The 23,206-nt window shown below is 43.0% G+C and overlaps 1 protein-coding gene across 1 annotated transcript in view; it reads right to left on the bottom strand.

Moving 5' to 3' along the window:
- Positions 1–601: 601 nt before the first annotated feature.
- cntn4 (contactin 4) overlaps positions 602–23,206 on the bottom strand; it is a gene marked incomplete at its 3' end in the record, with an annotated part of 172,521 nt that continues 149,916 nt past the window's right edge. The window contains exons 11-22 of the mRNA XM_080424933.1: positions 22,001–22,128; positions 12,116–12,291; positions 10,332–10,452; positions 9,372–9,530; positions 7,627–7,776; positions 6,825–6,895; positions 5,173–5,407; positions 4,776–4,891; positions 3,443–3,629; positions 2,212–2,324; positions 1,931–2,108; positions 602–693 (exon numbers count right to left, since the gene is read on the bottom strand). Coding sequence (XP_080281059.1) covers positions 602–693; positions 1,931–2,108; positions 2,212–2,324; positions 3,443–3,629; positions 4,776–4,891; positions 5,173–5,407; positions 6,825–6,895; positions 7,627–7,776; positions 9,372–9,530; positions 10,332–10,452; positions 12,116–12,291; positions 22,001–22,128 — 1,726 coding nt within the window. The remainder of the gene's footprint in view (positions 694–1,930; positions 2,109–2,211; positions 2,325–3,442; positions 3,630–4,775; positions 4,892–5,172; positions 5,408–6,824; positions 6,896–7,626; positions 7,777–9,371; positions 9,531–10,331; positions 10,453–12,115; positions 12,292–22,000; positions 22,129–23,206) is intronic.

The raw sequence follows: 23,206 nt of genomic DNA, 5'->3' as shown, positions 1-23,206 counted from the left end.
AATATCTAAAAGAACCCTTCCCCACACACAAATGTAGTTGAGATGACACGAACAATTCATTCAGTTGAATCCTTGTACCTTGAACCAACGCAAGTCTGAACGTACTAAAAACGACAACGAGTTGTGCTGCCAAATAACATTCTTTAGGCCTAGACTGTTAAATCTGTTAAATAGTGTTATTTGCCATGCACTTGACATCTCCCACACTGCTGCCTTTGACAAAAAAAAGCCCACACCAATTTCAATTTGGTTGAAAATAAATCTATAAAAGCTCAAAATGTCATACAAAAGATGCATATGAGACATTATTCTATTTTTTTTTCTTTCTATGTTTTTTTTTATGAAAGCTGCTTTGGTAACAACAGAGTCAGGACACTGGTCGACCTCCTTTACTTTAGCCTGGGTGGTGAAGCGAGCTCTTTCCCTGTCATCTCAATGGCATGTATGTGAGTGTGTGTTTCTTTTTTGTCATCGCTGTCTTCCTCCTGGCTCCTAAAATCTAAATGGATGGATCTAGTACAACACCACACTGGGTTGGTGTTTGTGTTCCGCAGTAGGACCGTCTCCACATCAAGATGCGATGTCTGCTGGGAGCCGTTTGTCATAAAGATGTCCGCGCTGTGAAAGACAGTGCTATTGTACTGAGGGCTGATAGAGTGGAGACCTTGGACGCTGAGCCGATTGCGTTGGGACCTGTAAAGGCATAGAAATGAATGAGGCTGTTATTCTGTTTATACTGGGGGAAAAAATCCACACCCCCCAAAAAAAATGTGTATTTTATCTCTGTAAGTTGCCTCTGCTGCACCACCGGCGTGCTTTAGTAATCAAGGCCTGAGCACATTCATTCATTTCTAAAAAAATGCCTGAGAATCATGACTTGAGCTCCAAGTATCCAATATAAATTGACCATCTTTTTCATGCAACACTCGCATTATGAACTCACGTACAGACCGCCATTTAATTACACAGCGGCCCATCTAAACAATTATGTCCCTCCCTCTTGCTCGCTCTTTCCGTTCCTCCTGAGGTGATGACAGCTAATCTGTTTTGGCAAAGTAGCGACGGCAGCCTGGGAACGGATTATTCCATTCTATCCAATAGAGTATCTCTTAAGAGCAGAAGCTAGCCCACGACACTGCAAAATCCTGTGTGTTCATAAAAAAAAAGAAAAATAAGAGATTAATTCCGAGAGTGCACAAAATGGACCCTTAAATTACGGGTCCATTTGGTTCCATTTGTATAGCCTACTCTCACAGTTAAAGGCGCAGGAGACAACATTCAGCCTCTAGATGTCTCACTCACGCCTCTGTTTCATACGGTCGCTTATTTCCCTGACTCATGTCGGTGAGGCTACATTGTAATATGAAGTGTGCCTCCAAGCGTTTCTTTAGGGGAAAAAAGTACCTTTCCCAACGAAAACAGAAGCACATGGTTAATGGCAGCCGTCAGAGGTAAACAAAAATAAAACATGTCGGGACCGCCAAAATTATTAAAATGATTATTTCACATTCAAAATAATTTCTTTGGGAAAATGTGATTTTATTATTATTTTATTCTATACCTTTTTAAAAGCTATGTGGATGTATTATTTTATTTGTATTATTCATCTACATCTGTTAAAAAAGCTTTCGCACACCAGGTAAAAATGTCTTAGTGACAGGTGTGTAGGTGAAGCAAACAATGGTCATAAAAACAACAACAACAACAAAAGCACTCACACAACTTAATTAAGGGATGTAACGTTTTTGACCTTCTTCAATCATGCTTCATCATGCTTGAAGAGGGTCTTTGGTGACCGGAACGTTGTACTGTGCAAGTCAGACAGTGTGCGAAGTGTTTTAATGCATTTTCTTATGATCATAATTCGTCTACATAAAACATTTTTTAAAATATAAATATGACACATTGAAGATTTTTACTGTGCACTGACCTGGTATTCTTGGGATTCTTGGGATGGTGATCTGCCTGCTACTGCTGCCTTCACCGCCCTCGCCAAAGGGCTTGATCTGTATGATATACTCCTCATCAACGGGCAAGGACAGCTCCACAGAAGTGGTGTTGGTCTCCATCACATCGGGGCGACTGTGCCGGTTCCTTTTGTACAGCACCTGAGCACAGATCACACAGTAGAGGTGAAAAGGTCAGGGCAGGGAAGCCGCGGCAACATGCATTATTGTTCCTCCGGATCCACAACAAGGCCGGGCCACTTACTTTGTAGCCGGTGACCTCTGACTCGTTCTCCAAGGCCTTGACTTGCTCCCAGGTCAGTATAATCTTGGAGTTCGATGCGTTCCACATCACTTTGACTGGCGGCTGGCTGGGCGCTGAGGGACACAGAAAGCACATGCACATCACACACACACAAGACAAACAGCAGGGGAGAGGAAAACTATTGGTCTTAACCCATTAAGACCGCGAACGCATCCGTGCAACCACTTTAACGATTATTTTTATACTTTGGCTATTCAAAAATAGCAGATCTACAAGCTATGAGCTTGTAGATCTGCTGTTTTTTAAAAGAATCTTGAAAATGTGTGCAAATCTTTGAATATATATATATTTTTAAAGTGAACATTTTTAACTCAAATCTTTGCTTCTGGGGTCCCTGGAACAACAAATTTTGAGATGAGGGTCCACGGCCAAATATATATAATTTTGGGGGTCCTTGACATGAAAAAATGTTGAGAACCCCTGATTATAGCAACATACATTTTTTCAAAAAAACGTTAGGATTTAGAAGACATTTGTAGAACCCCCAGAAGCAAAGATTTGAGTTATAAATGTTCGCTTTAAAGGTTTAATGACATTCACTTTTACACCACATTCAAAGTCTTTGTCCTGGTCCTTCAAAAGTGTACAAAAAGTTTTAAGTGAAAATTCCATTCCAGTGATCAATGGCAGGTGTTTTTCTCTCACATTTCTAAAGCCTTTTCAGCTGCAATGAAAAAATAAATCTTTGCCTGCGGGTGTCGCTGGTGAGGGATTTTGCCTGTCAATCATCGCCTCTGCTCCGCCCCCCCCAAAGGAAAGGATAGGGGAGGGGAGGGGCGAGGAGGAGAGTGGGCGGGATTATTCGACAGTGACCTCACTGTCGAAGGGCCAAGCTCAGATTACTTTTCAGCCTAATTATTCAGAAAACCCCAGACCACAGAAAATCCACTGAATGTTTTAAGTTCAGGTTTTTTGGGTGTAATTGAGGTCATAAAACCCCAAATAAAACATTGAAAATAAAAAAAGTGAAAATGAATGTCATGATACCTTTAAAAATATATATATTCAAAGATTTGCACACATTTTCCACGATTTTTCAAAAAATAGCAGATCTACAAGCTCATAGCGCGGCACTCGGTGCCGCGCTATGAGCTTTGTATAGCCCAAATAAATCTAGAAATGACAGAGACGCGTTCCCGGTCTTAAAGGGTTAATTAGCTCCCATGCTTACGTGGTTTCTTGGTGGTGACGTTGATGGTCGTGCTGGGAGGCCCCGTTCCCGCCGAGTTGTACGCCCTCGCCGCGATGTAATACGTGCTGCTGCCTTTCACCCCGCGGATTACAGACGACGTTTGATTTCCCACAGTCCTCTGCACACTGGCCGTATCCTCTTTTTCGCTTTTATCCCAGTACCTCAGCTGAAAGAAAAACAGACGAGGCAGAACCACAGACAGATGAATGCCAGAATCTTGCTCTAACATAGCCGACAGACACCCTCTAGCCCAAGCCTCCTGGTATATATATACACTGTCAATGAACTGTAAACTGAAGAGTGAAAGACAGTGCACTGCAACCGCAAATTGGTATGAAAATAAACCCTGAGCAGCTTGTGTCCCGTTGTACTCTCCGCTCGCCATGGGCTGTGTGCTTTGGTTCTGCTTGCTTAGGCCGCAGAGATGTGGCAGGGTTCAAAGTTGTGTATGGCCAAAGCTTGAATCACATCAATATGCAGAAGAAAATATATACATAATCCATTAAGACCTGGAACTCATCCGTGTCACTTTAGATTTCTTTGGCTATTCAAAAATAGCAGATATACAAGCTCATAGCGTGGCACCGAGTGCCGCGCTATGAGCTTGTAGATCTGCTATTTTTGAAAGATCTTGAAAAAAAATGTTTTAGATTTTTTTTTTTTAAACTGTTAGGATTCAGAAAACATTTTTAAGAATCGCCTCAGGCCTTAATGGGATAAAGAATCCTCTCTGCCGTCAACTCCCGCTGATAACAGATTTTCTTTGTCACCCGGTTTGTGTCCAAACTGAAATAGCTGGCATGCTTGACAACACAAGTATAATTTGTCTCGTCCTCACAGGAACGGTGAAAGGTTTGCTCATGTTCTGCTGTTAGACTTTCACTGGTCAACACATTTTTTTTTGTGACACTTCATGCAATTCATGGATGGAGGTCGGAGGGTTTTTTCCTTATTGATGAGCAGAAAACGGAAATGAGAAATAACCCACCGAGTGCTACTATATATAAGCCGCAGTGTTAAATGCTGCTTTGCTGTGGTGGATTAGAGGCTAAGCGTCATATCCCTCAGCGTTATGCATCACCACGCACGCTAATCATCACAGCACTTAGGTGGACAACAAGAGAAACTCGACTAAACCCACAGGCATGGGGCTAGAGACTGGAACATTAAAAACACCAAGCTATTACTATATCTCCTGTCCTCTGCCAAGGTACAAGATTCTGCAACACTCATCAAAAAGAAAGCAAGATTCATGCGCAACACCAGACACACACGCACACACGCACGCACGGGCTATGGTGGGGTCGCTCACCTCATAGCCTAGAACTCGTCTCTTGCTGGCGTTCCACGGCAGAGCCTTCCACGAAACTTCAACCTCGGACGCGGACAGGCTCTTGGCACGGATCCTGGTGGGTGCCCGGCTGGGCTCTATAGGAGTTAATAGGGAGAGAGGACTTTCAAAACAAGCTTTGATAACCTCTCAACGTGGGACCAAAAACTCTGAGCTAGGGGCGGGGGGGGGGGGGGGCGTCTGCAGATCCTGATAGGAGTATACACAGGGAGCAAGGTCACTCTAATGACTAGAATGGCTTGGGAGCTCTTTTGAAATGAGTTATGAACTGTGGCTGAGAGACTATACAGCTCCACCCCCCCCCCCCTCCGCTAACGTTTGTGTTGACTCTACAGCCCCACACCATTACTTCACTCACCTTCCTCGGCGGAATAGATGGTGGCAACGGGTCCGAACGGACCCTCCCCCACGTTATTGTAAACCCCGACCTTGACGTGGAAGGGCGAGAAGGGCTGGATGCTCTCGTTTTTGAAGACGTATCTGGAGGTTTCCGCGGAAGGCACCGCGGCCTGCATCCAGCCGGTGGCGCCGTGCGGTCGAAACGCCACCACGTAGCCGAACCCGGGACCGTTCTGCAGCTCCTCTGGAACAGGCTACACACACACACACACGCACACGCACACGCACACACACACACGCACACGCACACGCACACAAGTCAAGTGAATGGATGCATCCATCAACAGTGCAGTGCCCTCAGCATGAGGGCTTAACTCAGCTATTGTTAAGACCAACAGCACACCATATATCATGTATTTATAGCTGCTGACTTCATTCTATAAACCAACTCTCTTCACTCTCCACTCTCTCAACCTCTATAAGATACATAATGATATAAAACAAACATTCAGTTTCCTCGCAACCCAGGAACTTGTCCGCTGTGTTGTGGCAACTCTGGGCACAGCATAGACATGTCTCGAACACTTCTTTCCCCATCTTTGTTTAAGACCCAATTAATGTCATTAACGCGCTCCATCTATGCTGCCACATCACATAGTTGCCCGAGGTGTCTTTGGGGTCAAGTCAAAATTAGCACTTTGTTAAGCAGTAGTTACACTTCAGCTGAACTCCTGCCACATTGAAACATCAACATTCATTCAGTGAGAAAAGCTTTCATAGCAGCGGGGCTGTTGATTTCAAGCAACCAGCATAAATATAAGCCTTTTGGAGCAGGGTTGATAAACGCTGGCTTTGTAGAGAGAGAGAGAGAGAGAGAGAGAGAGAGAGAGAGAGAGAGAGAGAGAGAGAGAGAGAGAGAGAATCATTGTAAAAAATAAAAAGTTGCTTGGAACTTTGGAGGAACCATTTTCTGTTTAATTATCTTATTGAAACCTCAAAGGCATTTTTCTCTCCCCCGGGGTGACAGCAGCAGTTATTGCCTCTCTGTTCTTAAAAATGAAATGCCATACATTAAGCCATTCGGCTGTTATTAACACCTTTACCGCCGGGCCCGTAGTTCTACGGGCCGTTAAATCCAACGGTTAAGCGCCGAGCCCGTAGTCCTACGGGCTGCGGTCTTTTCGCGCATGCGCGGTCCGGGTGCACTTTCGGAATTTTTTTGATCCACTTCCGTTTCCGGTTTGATGACAGGAAATAGAATTATTTGGGATCCGGTTTCGACGATCACGCCCGCTCCCATTCTACAGACGAAACTGAAACTCAATTCTCTTCCTGTAGTTTTTTCTCCTCGCATTTCACTGTTTAACGTAATCCGCTCTAACTACAGTCATGGAAGTCCGTTTGACATGCGGTCTTCACTGGGAGATACAGGGAGATCTCGCGGACGTAAACAGACCGTTCACGGCTCAATCTTAAGGATTTTAACAAGATCTATGGCGACATGAAAAAAACAAAAAAACAACAAAAACACCTTGGCAGGTGAGTACATTATTATGAGATTAACCTCTGGCGGTGGATGTGTTAATGAAACAAGGGCCCCGGATCCTCAGAGAATAATGACGTCTGGCTCCCTCCGCCATGGGTGAGGGAGTGTGGCGGTGGCATGCTTACCTCCCACGTGATGACTAATTCAGAGCGACTGCCACCTCCTCCGCTTACATTAGCCGGAGTGACCTTCGGAGCTGTGGAGAAAGAAATGACCAGCTTAACCCCCGTTGAGTTCACACACAAACGGTTTACTATTGATATTTCCATGGCACAGTTTGGACAAAAGGGTATTGGCATACTAGTAAAAACAGCGGTGTAAAGTATCTAAGTACATTTACTCAAGTACTGTACTTAGGTACAATTTTGAGGTACTTTTACTTTACTGGAGTATCTCCAATTAACAGTACTTTTACTTCTACTCCACTTCATCTCAGAGGCAAATATTGTACTTTTACTCCACTACGATTATTTGAAAACTTTAGTTACTAGTTACTTTGCAGATATTAATTATTACATTATAAAAACATACATGAACCACTTTAGCCCTATTTTATACCTCGGCTATTTGAAAATAGCCGATCTACAAGCGCGACGCGTTGTGAGCTTGTAGATCTGCTATTTTCAAATATATTAGTACATTTACTTTTGGTACTTTAAGTACATTTTGATACCAATACTTTTGTACTTTACTCAAGTAAATTTTGAATTCCGGGCTTTTACTTGTAACAGAGTACTTCTACATTGCAGTATTGATACTTTTACTCAAGTAAAACATTTGAGAACTTTTTCCACCACTGAGTAAAAAAAAATTCTCAGAACAGAAGTCATAACTCGAGGTAAAACACATTAGAAAGTGTACAGACATTAATGACACACACTGTAGGCAAACACCAGAGAAAGTTTCGTTTGCTTATGAAGTACATACAAGTCTCCTTTGTCCTTGCTTGTTTGGACGGCTTGCTGGGTTCTCCTGTCCCGATGGCGTTGCTTGCCAGGACTCTAAACTCATACTCCACCCAGGGGCTCAGGTCTATTACTGTAGCTGTCAACTGCCGACCACCCACCATCTCAGGAACTGGCATATAAAACACACACACGCACACGCACACACACTCACACACACACACACACACACACACACACAGAGCCATCAGTATCAACCCACATTATGTGTGTGTGTGTCAACTTAGCGTCAACAGTAGACTGTCCTCCAGGCTGACAGGCCTGGTGAGCCTCCACCACAGGTGCACAGGACAGGTGTAATCACTCACAAGGACACCCAGATGTACACACAAAAGTCCAAAGGCAAAAATCAACACATGCTGAAGGAATACTCTGACTTTTTTTGGGGGGGGAGGGGGAAAAACTACTCTTTGATCGACTTACAATTGCTAATGATCTGGCACACTGTCGGTGTGTGTTTCTGCAGGGTACAAGCTAGCCTGGCATCATCTCAAATGTGCTAAACATTGAGCACACAAGAGGCAGAGCCACAATCATTAAACTCTAGACTCATTTACTATTTAGGTATTTAGCAGACGCTCTTATCCAGGGCGACTTACGAATGCCATGAACCTTTTTAGCGAACAAACAGGGTAAAAAATGGTGCAATTAAACAGTGAAGTGCTACTAAGTAAATATGATACCAGGTAAACATCAAACCAAGCATCTGTCTAAACAATGTTATATAATAATAATAATAATAGTAATAATAATAATTATTATAATAAGCATAATGTAACTAGCATCTATCAAAAAATAGGCAGCAAAAAGTATCTCCACCTACTGTGTGTGTGTGTGTGTGTGTGTGTGTGTGTGTGTGTGTGTGTGTGTGTGTGTGTGTGTGTGTGTGTGTGTGTGTGTGTGTGTGTGTGTGTGTGTGTGTGCGTGCGTGCGTCTGTGCGCGCGCGCGCGTGTCTGTGTGTGTGTATTTGCCAAATAATTGAGAGTATTCCTTCAAGGGTGATGGTCATGTGGTTAATAATATTGTGACAAGGATTGGACAGGATACAGACATGGTAGACCAATGATGTCACTGAAGCTAGCTTACATATATCTCCGTTTCACAAAAAAATATCAATGGGTGAGGAAACCGGCGAGAGATAAGGCACACGTACCGAGTTCCAACCTTAACCCCCCAACGCACCGAGCTCCATTAAAGATGACGCACGGCAAAATTACAGCCCGCAGTATCACTTTACTACAACTATCAAATTACAAGCCCCGGCAACAAGGCACATCATTGGGTGTGGAGATCCATGTTTCAGAATACCCCAGAGTCCTATAACCCATTGATACCTGGAACGCTTCTGTGTCACTTTAGATGCCTTTGGCTATTCAAAAATAGCAGATATACAAGCTCATAGCGCGGCACCGAGTGCCGCGCTACGAGCTTGTAGATCTGCTATTTTTGAAAAATCGTGAAATTTTTTTTTATATATTTTTTTCAAAAAACTGTTAGGATTTAGATTTTTTTAAAGAATCGCCACAGGTCTTAATGGGATAAAGCGGCGGTCAATGGTCACGGTACAATTGTGTGCCATTTGGCGCTAGGGGTGAAAATGACATCTTCCAATATTCTCACAGGGGCGAGGAGGAAAAGAAGAGTGCCCCCCCCCCCCCCCCCTCCATGTGACTGGAGGTGGCCACGGCTGGTTGGACAGAGCTTACCTGTGGTGACAGCTTGCCACCCCAGGGAAAATGGTGTCCTGGCCTGGATGGTGTATGCCGTAATTGGACTGTGATTATCAGGACCGGGCCTCCAGGACAGAGAAGCTGTGGTATCGGTGATTTCTTCTACATGGATGCTGGTGGGTGGCCCGGGGGGACCTAGGATAGGCAGCATGGCCAGGCAGGCAGAAGAACATAAAGAGAGAGAGAGAGAGAGAGATTGAGAGAGAGAGAGAGAGATTGAGAGGAAAGGACGGACAAGAGACTCAAAGGAGAGAGCGAAAAACAGTGACAAGGACACAAAGGAGGTATTTTTTATTCATTTATTTATTTAATCCTGTTTGCTGTGTGACTGTAAACACTGCCTTTAGAAAAGTGCTATGCAAAAACATAACTGATGCTATTATGAAAATGGCAGATGTGGACGGCAAATGTGAAGGTGGAGTGCATGTACGTGTCAGTGGAGCCGTAAAGGTCAGTATGGTGTGAGACCTCGGGGAGCCATTTAGTCTAATTAGACAGTAATTTTTCATCTCTATCTAGCCCATCTTCTCGTGTAATTTTTTTCACAGCCTGACCAGCGAGACCAGACCACAACAGATAATTAAATCATTTCAAAAGGGCTGAATACAGGAAGGTGAAATGTTACTTGATTACCTTATTTATCTGCATGCATGTTCTAAATGGATTCAGATTAATACGCTTAACCAACGCAGATCACAAGTCACTTAAACCCTATATACATAGTTGACTCTAGTTGGCTCTATACTATAGGTCCGCTCTTTTTCCACCCGCCCTCAACACCAAATGTCAAGTTCACCTCGTGTGTCAACACAACGTGTTATGAGGTTGTAAATCTGCTATTTTTGCTGAATGTGTGGCCCAGAATAGGGACGCTATAGGGAGCATGTGATTAACATGTCACTGAACGACAATTAAGGCAATTAAGATTGAGCTTACCTCTGACAATTAAGTCCGTAGCGATGGAAATGCTGTCCACCTTAGTTTGCACAGCACAAGTGTACTTCCCCGCGTGTCTCAGCTGAATGTTTCTTATCATAATGTCCCCAGCTGAATGCTGCTGTCATGCGCGCACGCGCACACACACGCACGCACGCACACGCACACGCACACACACACACACACACAGTACAATGAACGACCTGCTATCCATCAAAGCTATTGTAATTCACGAACAATGCAGTTTTGCCACCAAGACAAGGCTATAACACAAAGCTCATTGTCGCCTACAGTATGTGTATCTTGAATCATGAATATATATCGTCTCCGCAAAGCTTTTTTCTCTCCCTGAAAGGCAGCTGGGTTGCTGATATACGCCAGATAGTACCTGGCTATATCAGGCAGCCAGTGCACTCCACACTTAATCATTATAATTAGATAAAACGTACTCATAAAAGTACGCCTGATTTTATTCAACACGGAAAGCTTTCATTGATGGAGAGTAGTCTTCATTGATGAAGAGTAGTTCATTAGGCTGTTCAGTCGCTATTGCTTTCTGGGCTTCTTTTATTCCATTTCTAATTGCAGCTGCCATTTCTCTATTACCATTTAATCAGCACAGTAGAAGCAGCTTCTGTAATAAATTGGACGCGGCAAAAGCTGTGGCACTGAGATTTCAACGGAGTGGCCAGCAGCAAAGTGTGTTTAACACAAGATGGACGTTATTTCATTAGGCAGAGGAAAAAAAATACATTTAGATAATGGGAAATGGAGGGAGGAAGATGTTTCCCTACTAAGTTTTGATGAAGCACGCTCTACAGAAATCATGGGGGTGGGGTGCCGCGCTTGCACAAGCACGTCGTTTCTCAACGTTGGGTCTGGGGCCCACCAATGGGTCCAAATGGACCCTTATGGGTCTGTAACTCAGAGAGATAAAAATCGTATATCAAATGGGGGGTCCGTGGTGGCCTAATGCATATTAAACCGGATATTGAAATTGAAATTGAAATTAAAAAAAATCACACCCAGTGTGAAGAGAGTGGTGCCTTTGAATTAGTGTAACTGGTTGCATCCTTGTGTTGCAATCAGCTGCAGCTGTTGAGGCCGTGCTCAAACGGACGGACGGACGGACGGACCCACACACGCGGTCAAATGCAACCAAAAAGGGATCCTTATGGGTCCATTCCCCCCATTTGTACACACTCAAGAGTTACAGACCTGTAAGCATCCATTTGGACCCTAGGTGGTCCCAGAACGCTACTTTGAGAACCAGTGCGCTAGCACACTTGCTTAGAATGTCAGCTTTTTGAGTCCTTTTAATGTATACAAAGTTTCGGTTGCGGGGTGTTTATGTAAATTTATTTTAAAAATAAACCACATGCAGCAATTTTCTGCCCCATAAATAATACACATGATACAAACATTCCCCTCTGCACTGCGGCTGTATCCATTACGACCTTACTAAAAGATGAGAGGTATAATATCGATGCACCGATGCATCTCCAAGCCTCACCTCGCGACCTTTGCTCAACCGAATCTCTAAAGGGGTTGAAATAAAAAAATCAATGTGTCTTTGATAGCCCATTTTCATGAGAGTGCCGTGGCATAGATGACACATAGGCACTCCCCGACACACACTACGGAACAGATTTGTTTCTCGTCATTCATTATGCATTCCCAGTGCCTCTGACAAGCGTCGCATTAAAACCGTAGCAAATACCAGCACCATTTCTCAAGATATGACAGCCTTGTTTACAAATGCGAGGCCAAATCACGGGACTTACGCCGCCCACTTTTTCAAAGTATCCGCCGTGGCTCCCGAAGTGGATGAGCTGCTCGTTGAAGAACCAGGTGAACTTCAGCTCCAGAGACGGGTCGTGGGTCACCTGACATGGCAGGACGACACTCTCTCCCACGGTGACGTCCAGGGTGGACGGCAGGGTGGTGATGAGGGTGGGCTCTGCGAGACAAGAGGGGAAAGTCGTGTCAGTGCACATTTTGACAAACAGCGCACGACGCGCGCTCTCTTTTTTTCCATTCAGGGGCATTAGAATTCTGCGCACAAAATGGCTTTGTAAAAAAAAAAACGGAGGCCTTCCATCATTCTTATGGATATGTCAGACTGAGTTAATAGAAGGATATACAGGACAGAGCACGCTGGAAAAACTAGGGCGAGAAGCCTAAAGTAACAGGCATTAGGTTGAGCCTGAGCTCTCCTCTACGGGGACGGTGTGGGACTCGCCTTCCCCCAGCAACCCAGACAAGCCGCCATGTGTCACTGTCAACCCCAGCCCTCAGCCCCGGAACTCCCCCGTTCACCCCGAATCCCCCCCCCCCCCGCCCCCCAAACACACCCACCTCCAAAAAACTGTAAACACTGGAGTATGCCCTCCGTCAACTCAACTCGTCCCCCGTTCTCTCCTCAAGCCTCATGCATCCAGTGCGTTTACCATTGCATCACACAAGGGGGAATATGACGCAATGTCCCTCATCTCTGCTTCGTCGTGAGACGCGGAGGAACAGGGAGGTTGAGGAGGAAGAGGAGCGCCTGGGAGACACCAGATGAGGGGGAATTTGCACGAGTGCTTTTGTTCTGACGGTGTGCGGCGCCGTTCTCCCTCTTGGGGGTGCTGTGAGTACTCGGATGAAACCGCCGCTCTTGAGCACACACAGACTAAATTAACCATGGCAAATGATCCCTGGACAGGCATAGATTCATGTAGAAAGTGCCGGCAGTGCAGTCTTCATCCAGAGTGAATTCGATACCTTCATTGTACACCCCCACCCCCCACCCCCCGCCCCACACTGCCACCACCTCCTCCTCCTCCTACCTTCACCACGTTCTCTCTCCCGGTGTGATGATGTCTCTAGCCCATTCTCTGATATAAAAACCAGCGCTATCAGCCCTTGGGTTTTGTTAGGGCGCACAATGAAAGGGTCCATACAAGTGCCCTTCCTATATTGTGGGGAGTAAATGGCGAGCAGCGGCGTACGCCGGTATTCGCAATAGAACATGGCCCGTATTCAAGGGTCTGTGTCTCCTGCTGCTTCAAGAGATATTGTATCCACACAGGGCTGAACAAAAACCATGCTACAGAAAGCAACAGATTCTTTAGTATTAGTATGAAAACCGTGGGTTCCGGCTGGGTAATATAGGGGTAAAATGCGGACTGAAACCTCTAAGGCATTTGTTTCTATATTGAGTTTGATTTTAAATGGAACATCAATGTAGGAAGTGTAAGGATTTAGAGGAAATGCAAGGAAATGAATTCAAAGTTAGGATTTTTTTTAATTAATTGCAGCATTTGGACTTTAAAGGTAGGGTAAGTGATTTGCGTTGGTTAAAGTAATAGTTAAATAGCTATATATTCTGATAGTACTCATTGCTATAGAGTGTTTGTTCAGTATTAGGAGTCTCCTTGTCTCTCCACCTCTTTATTAAACAGAAAATGCATTTTCGTTTCAGTTTCATTTCCAATTTTATCCAACCAGGACAGAGAACTCAATCAGGATATAGATTAAACAAGTGAAATTGGAAGTGATGACACTAAGAAATGAGCATGCACAATTGGAACTGGAACACTATACAAATTAAGCTTAAAAATGGGTACTTTCTCCTGATTGGCTGAGATTTTGACACCTACCGAAAAATGTATTTTCTGTTTATTGAAGAGCTGGAGAGACAGGGAGACATCTGTTACTGAAAAAACACTCTATAGCAATGATTACTATCAGAATATAGTATTTTAACCTTTTAACAAAATACTTTTTGTTTTAACCAAAAAATATCACTTACCCTACCTTTAAGTGGGCTTGGTTAATAGTCTTCTTTGTATTGTGAACTGTTTTTCCTGCCTTGTCTGTGTGGCCTGTCTCTAACTGCCCCTGAGGGATTCATTGAGGCAATGACAGTGAGAGTATGTCCCCTTATTATCCTCCTCTGTCATAATTTGTGACAGATTATATGGACAACCAAGGGCTGGCCATGCACCACACACTGGGCATAATTTGATTGATATCTATCCTGTTATTACCTACTGCCATTATAAATGGAAGGAGCACGGCCCGCTTACTTAACAGAGTCAATCAGAGACAAGAGAGACAACATGCTAGCATACTGACAGAGCACTTCAGAGACTGCTGCAAGGTCAGTCGGGCTCCAAGTAAGGTGAGGTGGACTTTTCTTTGACGCAAAATACTGAAGCGGGTTGTCCAGAGTAGGATAAATGTGCATTGGTGGACAAAGTACTCAACCTTGAGTCAGTGGTGTAACGCAGAATCGCGGGGCCTCCGCGGGGGAGTTTCACGTACATGCACGCGCGCGCAGCGCAAATTACGGGTCTAATTCGGTCTAATTCGGGTCTAATTCGGTTCTATTTGACCAATATAAATCAACTTTTTTCTTTTTTTTTGCTGTAAAGATATTTGTATCAGCGCAGGCGGGGCCCCCCCTGCTGGTGGCCCCCCCGCACCGCATCACTTGCTACCCCTCCGTTACGCCACTGCCTTGAGTCAAAGTATAGATACTCACACAAGTGAAAATTGCTCAGTCAAATTTGTACTTGAGTAAAAGTGCTAGAGTACTTGCTTTTAAAAATACTTAGGTATTCAAAAGTACATGCTTTAAAAAAATACTAGTATTCAGAAGTACAAATTACACTCTCTTTTTTATATCAATGCTGTGTTGAAATTTAGGAATTTTCTTAAATATTCAAAAGACTTTTCAGAATTATTATAATTTATTTTTTATATTTGTAAATAGCAGATCTACAAGCTCACAAAGTGTGATGCGTTGTGAGCTCGTAGACCGGTATCATTTAGTTTTGTACGTTTGGGTGCTGAGAGGGTCCTTTCCTAGAAAGGCAGTGGAGTCATAAGTACAATATTTGCCTTTGAAATGTGGTGGAGTGAAAGTCGTCTGCCCCCCCCACCCCAAAAAAAAAACTAATACGGAAGTAAAGTACAGATACTCCCAAAAAATGATTTAAGTACAGTACTCGAGTAAATATACTTAGTTACAGTCCAGCACGGCATGTTTTCCCACCCCTCTTGGTGAAGCCTACAGAGCTGCTCCTCTACAAGCTTCCTGTAAACAGAAGCCATCATGAATAATGCTTACACACGGAAGGATGAAGCCCTGTGGAGAATCCCTCCTAACTTTAATGGTCTATGGTGGGATGTGTAAATGTGTACACTCCTCCTGCTGTACATACGCTATAGGTTTTTCACATAAGGGTTGTGATGTGAGCGTGAATAATACATACCACACCAGTGTGCACCACCATGGAGCCCCATGCAGCTCAGTAATTCACGAAAGAAAACAGAGAATACCTGAGCCTTGAAGCCTTTCTCCATGGAGAAAATCTGCCTGGTATACGGAATAGTCCAAGGCAGAGGAGCAGGTCGAAGTCATGAGAAAATCTATCGTACAGGTTAGGCCAAGGTTCAAACTGTCTATTTGAGGTGTTAAGCCAATTACTACTGCAACAGACTCCATGCGGTTCATTCCACGACGCTGAGGCGGCCCGTTCCTTCTTATTCCATTAAGACCTGGAACGCATCTGTGTCATTTTTTGATTTGAGCTAAAAAAGCTTTATTTTTACACTTTGGGCAATTCAAAAATAGCAGATATACAAGCTCGTAGCGCGGCACCGAGTGCCGCGCTACGAGCTTGTATATCTGCTATTTTTGAAAAATCGTGAAAATGTGTGCAAATCTTTGAATATATATCGTTTTAAAGCGAACATTTTGAACTCAAATCTTTGCTTCTGGGGGGTCCATGGAACAAAATATTTTGAGATGGGGGTCCACGGCCAAATACATATCATTTTGGGGGTCCTTGACATGAAAAAGTTTGAGAACCACTGATTATAGCAACATAAGTTTTTTTTTTTTAACTGTTAGGATTTAGAAGACATTTTGTAGAATCGGAACCTCGGGCCTTAATGGGTTAAAAGTAATTTCTTCAGAGATAAGCACTTCAGAGAGAAATCAGCCCAACCCAATTTTCCCTTCCCTTGTTTTTCAAATCAAGAATGCTTTCATCACTATACAATACAGTTTCACCACTAATGTCAACTAACAGAAACAAGACAGGGGATTTCTCAAGGACAAACTTCAATGCTGTGGTGTGTGTGTGTGTGTGTGTGTGTGTGTGTGTACGTAAGCTGAACAGATGCAAGCTGCTCTCTCAGTGCTGTGTTTGTATGCTCTACGGTAGCACATCTGTAGCAACCTGCTGTTGATCAGTCAGACAGACGGTTTGCACGCGTGCCTCTCACACATCACACCGCCGTATGCATTTTCACACAGTCAGTGGATCCCACTGCAGTGTTGATTTTGACATGATTCAGTTTTAGTCATAGTCTTTTGAATAGAATTCCATTTAGTTTTAGTCATCTGATTTTTTTTTTTTTTGTCTAGTTTTAGTCGACTAAATATCATAAGATTATAGTCGACTAAATCTACAGTTGATTTAGTCGACTAAAATGTATTGTGGCGGTGCCTTGAAGCCGATCTACAAGCTCACAACGCGTCGTGCTGCGACGTGTTGTGAGCTTGTAGATCTGCTAGAGCGCAACACCCGAGCTCAACCAAACATAAAATGACTTGTCTTTTAGTTCTACTGGATCTCTTCTCCACTGTCCCTCACTAACATTTTCTATTTCTATTTTTTTTTTCTCGAAATTGTCAATATATTTAGTCATAGTTTTAGTCGTCATATGTTAGTTTTTATTTTGTTTTTATTTAGTTTTCGTCAGTGAAAAAAGGTAGAAGACGAACATTTTTCGTCATAGTTTTAGTCGACGAAATCAACACTGCTGGATCCGACTGACTTTCAATGCAGACAGAAGAAGGCTTTTTGTTTGAAAGAAAAACCTCCCACAAGTTGGTCTAAAAAATTAGAGCGCTTTTTTTCAGGTCAGTTTGTCCCACCCACTGTGGTGAAAGAGCAACACATAAATCGTTGAGACAATTTATCTTTCCCGTCTGCACCTACATAAAAAAAAATCACACCCCAGTGGAAGTGACAAAAGCAGTGACCGGTGCCACCTCGCCGGATTGAGTTTTTACACTCGTCGCGTGATAACCCGCTGGGGCCCCGGCAATTCTTTTTTTCAAAGCATATTCATTGCAACAAAATAACAGCAAATGCCCTTACATACAAACTGTAGAGGTGACACCATATAACCACGTGGACAAAGCAGATGTTGTAGCTCTGCTATGGCTTCCAGGGGCCCTGTGTGACCAGCAGGGTTATTATAGTTAACAAAGACCAACAAAAAAACTGAAACTAGAATAAAAAAAAACACATTTCGGTCTACAGAAATGAAAATAAAATAGAGGCTTTCCAAAAACGAGAACTATCTGAAACTGTATTGTGTGTTTACAAAACTAGCTAAAACTAACTAAAATCATAGATACATTTTACTTGGTTTTAGTTTAAAAAATAACCGACCCCAGGATTACTACATGTTTTTGTGAGGGTATTAACTAACCCTGAGAGACACGGGGAGAACATGTAAAATTAACACTAAACCTAAGCCTTTTCACAATATCAAAACTAAACTAAACTAGCAAATCCGATTTTAAAATTAATTAAAACTAACTAAAATTTGAAAAGAATTAAACCAAAACAAAATGAAAATGAAAACTATAAAAACCTTGTGTGACCACTGACCAGAGAATGCACAGTATTTGTCAGACACATAATCTCCTCCCAGCTTACACGCGAGGGGCGAGGCAGTATGACGTCGGAAGATTTGAGTTTATTTGACCAGCTGTAATGGTCGTGTGCAAGCGTGATTGCAACAGCTAATCTCCAGTGTAATCAAAATTCATAAGGTACATGCATAATGAAGAGCAATTAATCCGCTAATATGCCCCCACTGTTGGAATAATGGGGGACATTAACGGGGCTCATCTGTTGTGACTGCTCCTCCCCTAGTTTGCTAGGGTGGCCCGTTCACAGTAGGTGGCGGCGAATGCATTCTGACAGGTATTTTTCAGGACTCGTATCGCCCAAAGTCAATTTGAATAAGCTACTGTCATCTCCCATAAGGGCCGCTCCCACGACAGAAATGCTCCCAGTTAAACAGGTCTCCCATCCTCAAATGAAACAGTGCATGTAAATTACCCCGTCTCATTTCCCCAACCATATTGATCGTGACAGAGAGGCACAGGATCATATACTGGAAACATTTGCACATCAGCTGGAGAGAACACCTTTTCCACACGATGACGGAAAAGGGAAGTGAGAATTAGGCGAGTGTGTCAAATGAAGCTCATATTCCTTTTTCACAAGAATAATAAGAGGATAACCACACTGCCTATTTATGCAGCCGAGACAGGCGCGTGAGTGTGTTACTTTGAGAGTTTGATTGGAAAATCACGTGTAGGCCAAACCCTCCAGTGACAAGCGGCAGACCCCCACCCCCCCACCCGGGTGGAGGTTCTGCACCATTATCATTTCACAGCGTGTGATGAATGGGTAAAAAGAGGCTGGCGTGGTGCGACAATATACAGTCCCTCTCATTATGCCTCCAAGCAGAGACCCGTATTTGAGAATTTCACAGCAATTAGCAGCGCATGTACAAAAATATAAATACGTATACGACTCACGCTGCCATTCAGTCGTGGAAGAAGTACTCCAAGTATTTTAATTAAAGGACGACTTCACCCACTTTCACCCTTCACCCTATCTTCATATAATTGGTCATGATAATATGGTACAATTCTTTTCTACTCAGAGGAGGGCTGTGGACAGTTCAGAAACCCTGGCATCATCGTTCGGCAGGTTTTTTTTTCAAACAAGATTTCAAATTCAAGATAAAAGATTTTGCAAGAACAATGGCTTCCATTATAGCATGCTAACTTTCCAGGAATAGAAAGCCTGCAGTTTTTATATACCGTACAGTAGCTTGGATTTCCCATCGATGATGTCACTGGTGGTAGGCGGGTTTCTGAACTGTCCACAGCCCTACCTCTGAGACACAGAAAATGGGTGAAGTCGTCCTTTAAGTAAAAGTAACAATACCACAAAATACTAAAAGTCCTTTATTCAAAATATTTGACTTGTGAAAAGTACAAGAGTATTATATACTTCAAGTACAAAAAGTTAAAGTACTCGAATTTATTTAAGGTATAGACAAATGGAAATACTCAAGTAAAGTAAAGTGAAGGTACCTTGAAATTGTACTTAAGCACGGTACTTGAGTAAACGTAATTAGAATAGTTACTTTCCACCACTGGCTGGCATTAACATCTTCACATTTCTCCGCCTGGGTTCTAGGCGAGGCAGAGAGAGGTAGTGAATGAATGGGAGACAGGACTGTGGCATCAGCATAAATCAACAGCAAGGTGCACTCTAACGCTCCATCCTCCACCACAGCCTTGACTGCTGCTGAGTTTAAAGCATTTTTAAAATATGAAACCTGTCTCAGAAAGAAAAACACAACAAAACAAAAAACAAAAACAGCTAACATGGCTGGATGGCCATCTTCAAATATATAAATCTTGTGAGGTTATTAAAGTAATGCCTTCAACGACAGGCTTTCTTCCCGCGGGGTGGGTGAAAAATAATCAATACAGATACGATGCGGCGGCATCGCTCTTGATCGCACACATACATTAATAAAGATGGACATCAGACAATTATTTTTCAAAGGATTTCATCAGTCACTTATCTGTGGTGGCCACAGCTAGCCAATTAGACGAGGTTTCTATGGCAACCACCACTAGTCAAAAGAGGGGAGGAATTATCCAAGTGGTGTTCCAGCACGACGCCGTTTTGTTGGCGCTGCATTTCAAAGATGTTTACAAGACTGACCAACTTGTAGAAGTCGTGAAAATAACCAGACACTGTGTTACATGTTAAGAGTCTGGGGAAAACCACCATGCCACTGATAAAGCAATTTAAAGGAACTTGTCATTGTGACACTTGACTTGGATAAGGCTATCCTCTGATGACTAGGAAAGGACTGCTCCACATCAAGCATAGATACAAATTATTAATGTGTTACGGCATGTGCAACAAGGATTAGGTGGATGAATTGAATCTTTCACGACTCAACCGAGGATAGTGTATGATAGCTTGTGAAGGAATTTGTCTTACATGCCCAACGGGGCTTGTCACACGTACCGGTGCAGGAATATACACACTTGCTGCTTTGCTTGTACTGGATTTAAACAAATGTGTAAGGGATTTCATCTAAAGGCTCTAATAATCAATCGCAATATGCATGCGAATCGATGTCAACCCCTTTGATATATGACATGAATGACCCCCCCCCCCCCCCCCCCCACACACACACACACACACACACACAGAGTTCTCCCTGGAGCCAATAACAGTCAAAATCAATAATTCCATAATAGCCAGCAAACAAAGAAGGTCACGGTAGAACAAAAGGAAAATAACAATAAATAAATAAAAACATTTCAAAACACAAATGAACCACGAGACCTTTGTGAAAAAGGGGGTCACCATAAAGGGTATATAGTTCACTAAGCATGTCAGCATGCCCCCCCCAGGGGATAGAGGAGAAAGGTGAGCAGATCATCCCCTGAGGAAATAGGACAGGAAAAATGGCAACATGCACAGAACATATTCACCCCCGGTGCATAGCACCTTACACCCAGATCACATACATTTTTAATGAACTATAATAAGTCACGCCACCGGAGCAGAAATGCAATCCTCGGTCCCACTCCTCCAGATGCGCTAACCACCCTAGACGCTCTTCATATCTTTAATACAGCATATCCTCTGACAGCACTGTGGATAGTAAGGGTGGAGTCGAACTTTCTGAACACCTCTGTAAATAGACAGAGTGAAAGTTTCTCCAGTAAGCAGTGAGAAAATCTGTGCTTTTCATGATTTATCGGAAAATAAAAGGGGGGGAGACTCGGGAGAGAGAGAGGGGCTAGCTGCCTCTACACTACAGTGCAAAAAGTACCCATCCTTCGTCTCTGTGTTGTTCATTTGTTATTCATCACATCGAATACACAGAATTACTTTTCAAGGACGAAAATAAAAGTATGAAACAACTGAATGCTGTCAGAGTGTAGAGAGCAGAGAGTAAGAGAAGCATTGCTCTGGCAGCGAAACGTGCAAAGATCAGAGAGGAGACATTGATTTAACCCTTCAAGACCGGGAACGCATTTCTGTCATTGCAAGATTTCTTTGTCTATTCAAAAATAGCAGATATACAAGCTCATAGCGCGGCACCGAGTGCCGCACTATGAGCTTGTAGATCTGCTATTTTTTTTTTATCGTGAAAATGGGTGCAAATCTTTGAATATATATATTTTTAAAGCAATTTTTTTTACTCTCTTACAACTTCTGGGGTCCCTGGAACTAAATATTTTCAGATGGGGGTCCACGGCCATATCATTTTTGAGAACCACTGATATTATAGCAAATATATTTTGAAGACATTTGTAGAATCCCCAGAAGCAAAGATTTTAGTAACAAATGTTCGCTTTAAAAATACATATATTCAAAGATTTCACACATTTTTCACGATTTTCCTCAAAAATAGCAGATCTACAAGCTCATTATGAGCTTGTAGATCTGCTATTTTTGAATAGCCCAAAGAAATCTTAAAATGACACAGATGCGTCCCCGGTCTTAATGGGTTAATACAAACAAAGAAGGAGGAAATACCTTTAACTGTGACACTCCCAGAACTGCTCGCCACCCCAAACTGGTTCCTTGCCACACAGGTGTAGAGGCCAGCATCTGATTTGGTTGAATTCCATATCCGCAGGTTACCATTGTCCAGCATGGAAACCCTGTGGTTATAAGAGAGCACACATACAAACCATATGAACTACAGTAGCAGTCTCATGTAGTCTACGCACCATTGGTTCTCAAACCTTTTCATGTCAAGGACCCCCAAATTGATATTTATTTGGCCGTGGACCCCCATCTGAAAATGCTTCGTGCCAGGGACCCCCAGAAGAGAAGATTTATGTCAAAATTGTTCACCATTTTCCCAAAGTTTTTGATATTTTTTTTTTTTCCCCAAAAATAGCTGATGTACAAGCTCACAGCGCGGCACTTCGTGCCGTGCTGTGAGCTTGTACATCTGCTATTTCTTAATAGCCAACATATACATTGATAAACTGGTTAAAATTATTGTGATGCTACTTTTAACTACTTTTGCTGGGGACCCCCTGGAACCCCCCAAGGACCCCTGGGGGTCCCCGGACCCCACTTTGAGAACCAATGGTCTTCTACACTGTATTATGCTGCGAGTGTAAAAATGTACCTGAGGGCGTTCAGAGGTACATTCAACACATTTTTAACAATTTAAACCACGTCCAAAGAAATTATGGATGTCTCTTTGATGATGGAATGTACACTGTAAGGTTGGTATAAGTGAGGAATACAGAATATTTCTTGGTATTTCATATATGGTCGTGCTTTCTACAGATGACAAAGATGAGACATGGTCTTTTTTCAAGAGCTGATTAATTCTCTACCTTACTTTAAGATACAGTGTACAAAAGTGCCACTGTGCCCTTTACACGTTGACCACCAGTGCTGCAAAAAAGGTCAAAAGTCCTTAAAAAAATTTGACCTTTTCAAAATAACAAGCAAAAATTTAAATTGCAAGCAAGGAACTGTGTGGAAATGAAAGGTGGACCAACTCATCAAACCATGCTGCATTTTAATGATCTGAAATGCCTTGCTGAATCTGCAAACTGTAAATATGAAAGGTTCTCTCTGACTGATAGGGCAGTATATCGCTCTTTCACCTATGAGCTGTAATATCAAAGCAAAGCAAACAGACCCATCCACTACAGTGGTTTATATGGCAGTGAGTGTTTTGCATTGGAGGCAGCAAGGAAGTTGTGGGAAAGGGTA

The sequence above is a fragment of the Gymnoscopelus braueri genome (genome assembly GCF_963280865.1).
Source record: "Gymnoscopelus braueri genome assembly, chromosome: 3".
Classification (NCBI taxonomy): Eukaryota; Metazoa; Chordata; class Actinopteri; order Myctophiformes; family Myctophidae; genus Gymnoscopelus; species Gymnoscopelus braueri.
This window is presented reverse-complemented; position numbering and strand designations above follow the sequence as displayed.